This window comes from Magnolia sinica, chromosome 12 (genome assembly GCF_029962835.1).
Source record: "Magnolia sinica isolate HGM2019 chromosome 12, MsV1, whole genome shotgun sequence".
Classification (NCBI taxonomy): domain Eukaryota; kingdom Viridiplantae; phylum Streptophyta; class Magnoliopsida; order Magnoliales; family Magnoliaceae; genus Magnolia; species Magnolia sinica.
Window position 1 is genome coordinate 9,502,932 of NC_080584.1, and position 8,727 is coordinate 9,511,658.

General features: G+C 38.7%; 1 protein-coding gene across 1 annotated transcript in view; it reads right to left on the bottom strand.

Moving 5' to 3' along the window:
- LOC131220888 (probable LRR receptor-like serine/threonine-protein kinase At1g56140) overlaps positions 1-8,152 on the bottom strand; it is a 96,777-nt gene extending 88,625 nt beyond the window's left edge. Inside the window, exons 1-2 of the mRNA XM_058215778.1 lie at positions 7,971-8,152; positions 1,537-1,708 (exon numbers count right to left, since the gene is read on the bottom strand). Coding sequence (XP_058071761.1) covers positions 1,537-1,708; positions 7,971-8,085 — 287 coding nt within the window. The 5' untranslated portion in view covers positions 8,086-8,152. The remainder of the gene's footprint in view (positions 1-1,536; positions 1,709-7,970) is intronic.
- Positions 8,153-8,727: the final 575 nt, after the last annotated feature.

Below are 8,727 nucleotides of genomic sequence, written 5' to 3' on the forward strand. Positions count from 1 at the left end.
CGACGGAAGATTGAACATCTACCATTAAAACCCTTTTTGGGGTCACAGAAGTTTTAGATTAATATGATTATTTTTTTCGGTTTGGATAGCATATAAATATAAGATGGGCTTATTTGAAGGTTTTATTGTTACTGGTGTTCAATCCTATAAGATGGGCTTATTTGAAGGTTTTATTGTTACTGGTGTTCAATCCTATAAAATCTTCCCGCTAAGAGGAATTGAGGACCGTGTGATGATTTTTAGTTTTTTATTAAGTATTTTAGTTTATTTCAATTAAATATAATGATTTTATTTTCATTTCATAAAAAATAATTTCTTTATAATGTAAAACATTTCCAAATGAGAGATAGAGACAAATTTGCTAAATTAACATATTTTAGACATTTAAAATGTTTGTTAACAAACAGTTTGTTTAAGATTCAGTACTTAATTTTTAGACTTCAGCCATAATTATCAAACAAGTTTGTTTTTTACTTCAGATTTCAGATTCAGGCTTTAGATTTCAGATTTCAGATTTGGTCTTTAGACTTCAGATTTAACAAACGGGGCTAACTTAATTTGAACTTTTCACACCTGAGGCCTACTACTAGCCCACGGCACTGACTCTTCAGTCCAAACAGCAATATGGACCTCGATTGTGTCACGGCCCACCTAGATGGGTCATGATCCAATGAAGGGCCCCTCATGTGATGCATCAGAACATGTTTCAGAGTTTTAGGCCCATTGATTAGGCAGGAGACACTATAAACATGCCATGTACCAAATATCTGGGTCATCAACTGAGATACCTTGAATTTGAATCATTGCACTTTCTTCTGTTTAACTGTCCATTTTTTCTCGTACAAGTTTAACCTCCTAATCAACAGACCAATATTATTTTCAATCCATGGCATGTTCAGTGTACCCTACCTAATATATGGTCCAAATTTGGGACAGCTGTATTGTCCACCCAAATAGCTGAAATATGTTTCACCCCTTCAAATAAGCACTCCTCATTGAATCACAACCTTTATCAATTGAAATACGTTTCACCCCTCATTGTTTAAGACCAAAGCCCAAAACGTCATGAGTGGTCCTTGAAACCAATGTATTCAAAATTGGTTACATAATGGCCATAATGGTAACTGTCATAACCGTTACACGTTATGGGGTTGAAACGGCGGTAACGTGTGCCGTTACAGAAAAACAGGCCATGATGGCCCCGTTAACGGCCCTGTAACGAACCGTAACAGGTCAAGTAGCAATTTTTTTTTTTAAAAAAATAAAAAACGACCATAATGATTTATATGGGGCTGTAACGGCCATTGTGGCCCATATCATAACGGTAATGATGGTGGCCGTTACAGCCACCGTTATCATTTTGAAACACCTTGCTTGAAACCACCCAACAGATCCCAGTCATTGATAGCCCAAGTTTATATCTTGAAACCAGAAAAGTTGCGGGCCCATTAATATCATTCCCCTTGAAGCAAAATCAAATATTCATACGTGTGTTAGGTGTGTATCAATGGATAGTGCACATGATAGAACACATACAGTCTCGTTATGCGACAGGTGGATCCATTGTTGAAAGTGCATAGGCATTCGATCCCAAGGTTCACATTGCCGCTTCCCGTAAGGGCAACCCCGCTACACAGTTCCCCACTTATATTCCAATCAGATGTTGCAGAAATGTTCCACTGCTGAAATATGGAGTTTAGAGTAGCCGCTGCACCATCCAAAGCAAAGCAAACATTTTAAGAGTCAACGGTTAGGATTGATGATCGGTCATGATACAATCATACAAGTATGCATCAATGATCAGTGGTACAAACACTACCGAATCATGAAAAAAGATTCAATAGAAGAGAAACATATCCACCACCTATTTCCGTCAAATAATATGTGGAGTATCTCCTTGTATAGCAGTTAAGGCAAGATATGTAGATGAATTGACTCATTTAGTTTCCATTAAAATAAGATTTACACAATGGAAAACGACAGAGAGTGTTTTATGTTTATTTTGGTGCTCGCTTGGGACACCATATCTTTGTATATTCTATTACTAATAAAAGAGGTTAGGAAGCCATTTTCTCCCTAATACATTAATTTCTCATGATTCATTTTTTTTTACAACATGTTATTAAAACTAGGGTTTTCTACACAACCTTAGTTTTTGAGTTTTCCATCTCCTTTCTTGTGGGCCATAGAGGTTTTGGATCAAGCCTATATTTGTGTTTTCCGTTCATCCATATTTACATGATCATATGAACAGGTTAGATGACAAATAAACATCACCGTGGGGCCTAGCAAGGTTTCAAGGGTGGAAATCATTATCCCCATTGTTTATTGTGGTATAATCCACTTGATCTTTGGATATGCTTCGATTTTGGGCTAGACGCCTTAAATTAGATGGAAAAACGGATGGACGGTGTGGATAGACTCCATACATTCAAGATGGGCCCAACTCAGTTTACTTAGTACGATAAGAGCGTACTAAGCAATCCGATTTCCAATTTGTCAGAGTTTTTGGTCAAATTTCATGTGAGGCTCGGTGAATTTCATATGAAGCTTGGTCAATTTCATATTAGGCTTAGTCAATTTCATGTGAAGCTCCGTCAATTTCATGTGATGCTTAGTTAATTTCATGTGAAGCTCAGTCGATTTCATGTTAGGCTCGGTGAATTTTATGTGAAGCTCGGTCAATTTCATTTAGGCTCAATCAATTTCATGTAAAGCTCGGTCAATTTCATGTTAGGCTCAATGAATTTCATGTGAAGCATGGTCAATTTCATGTGAGGCTCGGTCCATTTCAAGTGAGGCTCAATTAATTTCATGTTAGGCTTAGTCAATTTCATGTGAAGCTCGATCAATTTCATGTGAAGCTCAATCAATTTCATGTTAGGCTTGGTCATTTTCATGTGAGGCTTTGTCAATTTCATGTTAGACTTGGTGAATTTCTTGTGAAGTTCGGTTAATTTCATGTGAGGCTCGGTCAATTTCAAGTGAAGCTTGGTCAATTTCACGAAGCTAGAGTACATCCATTGCAATCATTAGTCTTATTCAAATCACTAAGGTCGGAACGCCCGTAGAGACCCCACGCTTGTGTCCTTTGATCCACCTGGGTTTGTCTCTTTCAGTTCATTGCATACGAAGTGCTCGATCATGTTTGAGTTGAGAAGAATGCCAAAGCATCCCGTTCTTGTTTCGAGTAGCGAGACTCGCTACTAAAGTGACGTCACCAAGTTATGTGGGTCCCAGCATGATGTATTTTTTGTATCCACACCATTCATCCATTTGGAGAGAGCATTCTAATTAAGGCGTTAGCCAAAGAATAAGTTAGATCCAAAGCTTACGTGAACCCCACCACAAAAAACAGTGGAGAGAATGACGCCCACCACTTAAACCTTTCCAAGTGATCTCTCCAAATGGATGGACCGTGTGGATACAAAACATACATCATGGTGGGATCCACATAACTTGGTGACGTTCTCGCTACTCTACTTGTTAGTAACTATTCCATGCTCGGTGGCCGGTGGTCAGTGCTCTGTGGGTCCACCATGATGTATATGTTTCATCCATTCCCTTCATCCATTTTTATAGATAATTTTAGGGCTTGATCCCAAAAATGAGAGGGATATAATTCTCAGGTGGACCACACCATGGGAAAATAATAGTGATTGGATATCCACCATTAAAATCCTCCTAAGGTCCACTGTATTGTTTATTTGACATCCGATCTGTTAATTAGGTCATATAAACCCATATGAAGGGAACAAAAAAACAAAGATCAAATTGATCCAAAACTTTTATGGCCCCAAAAAGTTTTTAATGGTCAACATTCAACAATGTTTCATGTTTCTTGTAATGTGGTCCACTTGAGATTGGGATATACCTCGTTTTGGGTCTTATACCATAAAATGATCTAGAAAAATAGATGAACGGCATGGATGAAACACATACATCATGGTGGGGCCCATAGAACACTGACCACTAGCCATGGGATGGTGGCAGGGGGAGTAGTCAATCCGTTTTGGGTTGGATGGGCAGCAATATTGGGTCGACCAGGTTAGACGGTAGGGTTGGAAGGGTAGTTTGGTCCCAGCGCTGTTTTTGTACAGCAGTGGTTTAGTTAGGTAAAGTAAAATTTGAATGGTTCTAAGAGCCCGAAGGTAAAAGGTGAGATATATACATTGTGATGTTTTTGTACAGCAGTGGTTTAGTTAGGTAAAGTAAATTTTGAATGGTTCTAAGAGCCCGAAGGTAAAAGGTGAGATATATACATTGTGAAAAATCTCTTAAGTTAATTAGTATACTTTTATCATACTGAGTAAACTCTGCTAACCAACTGTAAATGCACATAGTTTATTCATACGCTTATGCATTATTTCAGCTCATTTTAGAGTTAATTAGAGCCAAACATTAAAGAATATGTAAAGCTCAAGTGTACCACAACACAGGAAATAGTGGGAATAATGAATTTCCACCGTTGAAACCTCTCTAGGGTGCACAATTATGTTTGTTTCTCATCCATTTGTTCATGAAATCACATGGACATGGATGAAGGGAAAATCAAACATCATCTTGATCCAAAACTTCCATGACCCTTAAGATTGTTTCAACAGTAAATGTTATCTTCACACTTTTTCTTGTGGTGTGGTCTGCGCTTTGGATATGCTTCGTTTTTACAATCAAGAACTAAAATTATTCAGTAAAATGGACGGACGAAGTGAATAAAATATTATGTTTAATGGAGGTGGACGCGTTACGCAATCCGCTTCTCACAGGCAATCCGCTTCAAGAGAGAACAAAAACAAAGCAATAAATCTCACGTGGGTCCAATGTGGAAGCGGAATGGCTGGTGTATCACACACAAGCCATCCGGCTGGTGTATTAAAGTCAGCAAACTCTGTAGGTCCCATAATGAGGTATGTATTACATCCAACCCGTCCATCCATTTGGCTAGCTCATCGTAAGGCTTGAGTCAAAAATTAATACAGATCTAAAGATCAAGTGGACCACACTTCAAAAAGCAGTAGGGGATTGAATATCTACCATTGAAACTCTTTTGGAGTCACAGAAGCTTTGGATCAGTATGATATTTATTTTTACTCTTTGTCCAGGTCCTTCTGACCTTATGAAAAGAATGGATGGAAATTAAACGTTATGATGGGCCCTGTGGTGGGCCCTACAAATGTTTTAACCGTGGAAATTATTACCCCGCTTCTATTTGTGGTGTGGTCTAGTTGAGCTTTAGATAAGATTCAATTTTTGGCTCATGCTTCAAAATGATCACGAAATTGGATGAATGGTGTGGATATAATATATACATCATTTTGAGGGCCATGTAACTTTGATCTCCTTTAAACCGTTCCTACAACTCGGGGATCGAGGAGCGTAGGGGCTCGTCTCGGCGGAAACGGATTGGCTACTCCCCTGCCACTAGCCGGGTGGCTGATGTTCGGTGCTCTATTTGGCCCACATGATGTATGATGTATGATGTATGTGTTTCATCCACACAGTTCATCCATTTTTATAGATCATTTTAGTACTTGATCTGAAAAATGAGATGTATATAAATCTCAGGTGGACCACACCACAGGAAAACAATAGTGATTGGATATCCACCATTAAAATCGCCATAAGGCCCACTGTACTTTTTATTTGACATCCAATTTGTTGATTAGGTCATACAAACCTAGAAGGGAAAAAAACAAAGATCAGCTTGATTCAAAACTTTTACTGCACCCAAAAAGTTTTAAATGGTTCATGTTCAATCAAACACTGTTCCCTATAACGTGGTCCACTTGAGATTGGCATATACTCATTTTTACTCTTATACCATAAAATGATCTATAAAAATAGATGGACGGCATGGATAAAGCAAACAAATCATGGTAGCCCACATAGCACCGACAATCAGCCATTGGTGGCAGGGGGAAATAGCCAATCCGTTTCCCGTCTTCGCACGATAGGTACCTAGAGGTGTGCATTTGTGACCCGATCCGGCGAATCCGACCAGATCCGACCCGATCAGGCCCGTTTCGAACAGAACCGACAGCCAAGAGCCTGATCGGGTTGTAGTTTCCAGATCCGATTTTTTTTCGGGTAAGGTCCAGATAGACCTTTGTCCGGACCGACTCGACCCGGATACCCGAACCGATGGACCCGAACCGCACCGAACAGACCCGAACCGATAGGTGAGTGGGTAGTATGCAATATATGTTTTATTTTTTACCCTAATTTTCTTAAAAATGGATGGACGATGTAGATAAAACATATAGATTTCATAAAATATGTTGATCAAGTCATGGGGGACCCAGATGAAGGGAAAAAATATATATCAGCTTGATCGAAAAGTTTTATGGCGTACATAATGTTTTTAGTGGTCAAAATTCATTCAACACTGTTTTCTATAATGTGGTCCACTTGAGATTTCAATATACCTAGTTTTTTTTCTAACGACTTAAAAGGATCTATAAAAATAGATGGAGGGCATGGATGAAATACATACATCAAGGTGGGGCCCATAGAGCACGGACGTCCGGTGGCCAGGGGAGTAGCCAGTCCGTTTCCAGCTGTAATACCTCTGGCCACCTCGAGCTGCAGGCGCTCCTCGAGCTCCGTGCTGTACAAATGGTTCAAAGGAGATCAAAGTTATGGGCCCCACAGTGATGTATCTATCATATCTACACCGTTCATATAATTTTAGAAATAATTATAGAGTATTATGCAAAAAAAAAAAATTAATATCCAAAGATCATGTGGCCCACACCACAAATGGCAGTAGAGAATGATTTTCACTGTTAAACCATTCGTGTGGTCCACTCGATAGTTAGATCCATCTTATTTTTCGTCTCAAGCCTTAAGACAAGCTTAGAAAATAGATGAACGATTTTGATATAACACATACCCTATGATTATATCTATGGACCTTGCTCACCCTGTACAGCTCTGCTCGTGTGAAAGAAGTAGTTTGATTTTCGTGCACTGCACGTCAAGATTCAATAAAAAGTAAAAAACGCTGTATACGTTTAGATTGGAAGTTTTTTCATACCCATGTGGGTCCCACCTTGATGTGTATGTTTTATCTAAGCCGTTCATAAATTTTTACATATTATTTTAACCATTGAGTACAAAAAGTAATTATATTAAAGATTAAAGTAGACCACATCACATGAAACAATTTAATTAAATTTATATATCTGAATTCTACTCAACCTGATCCGACTTGGTTTTTCTAACCGAGTCGGACACTGTTCGAGTCACAAAAATCATGCAACGAATCTGTCCGAATTATGTGACCCAGATCCGGGCACGGATCGGATCGGATTCGGGTCAAGCCTGTAGAATTTCGGATCAGGTCGAGTTGAACCTAATCCGATCCGATCAGGACCGATGCCCACCTCTACAGGTACCCACACCAGCTATATCGTTGGTGTGTGGTACACCAGCCAATCCGCTCCCTCAGTGTTTGAAAAAAAAAAAAACATAAAACGACCCCCCCAAAAAAAAGTACTTCTATTGAATAAACAAAAATTGAAATTGCTAAAGAGACGATTCGTCTTCCATGAATCACTGCCCAACCATGACTGGAGATGATACAAAAGCATATGCACCAAAAGTTCAGTATATATTCTCTCTCTCTCTCTCTCTCTCTCTCTCTCTCTCTCTCTCTCTCTCCAAGTACCCAAAAATGATAATTCTCTCTTTCTTAGATAATAAAATGCAAAAAATAATACTTTAAAAATCAATATCTCACATGCTTTCAACTGTTTTGAAAGAAAACCAACCAAATTGTTATATAGAAAGACCAACAAGTTCTACTTTTATTGTATATAAATAAAATTCCAATTTCCCTTTTCTATATATATATATATATATATATATATATATATATATATATATATATATATATATAAAGAGTATTTACAATTTCATACATAAATACACATACAAATGCATGCATCCAAAGGTACATACGTACATACCTTCAGATGGATCTGTAGTCTGAGCTGTGGATCGCTCTACCGAACACAAGAGGTGTATGCACCAAAAGCAAAAGGCAAGTAATGTATAAGATGGAGATTTTGGCAACGACTTCATATCTTTCTATCGAAATCTACAGCCAAACCTAGATGCTTGTAGTATTGTTTTTTATTTTGGTTGCTGGAGCGTCACAAAGAACGAAGATGAGACTATTTAAATAGAAAACGCACGCTTGCTTGACTACGCCTTTACGCGTTTTGCTTGGTGACCACACGGTTTCTCATTATGCATGTTTTGTCTTTTTTTGTTAGTACTGTTGTCATATGCCTTTAATTTGGCGCTGCTTGACCGGTCGAGAGTCTGCCTAGACCGATCGAGTGAGCCGCTCGATTCAAAGTCCAACGTGCTATTATTTTTTGTGTCCGGGCCGCTCGACCAGTCGAGGGGATGGCTCGACCGGTCGAGGGGATTCCTTGACCAGTCGAGGCCTCAACTCGACCAGTCAAGGTTACGCAGATCCTGCGCAAACTATGTAAATTTAAGGCTGTTTCTGGAGTTTTCCAAAAGAGGTGCATAAGTGAAGTTTCTTAAACTATAAATAAGGGTCCCTATGGCTATTTTAAAGTATTCTAAGGCTTTTTAAAATTTTTTTAAGGGTTCGTAAAAAGGTTTTAGGGTTATCAAAGGGTGTAGCAAGGGTGAGATTCGAGGTTGTTTGAATCGGGGAAGTCCTCTCTCTTGTGATTTCTATTTTAAAGT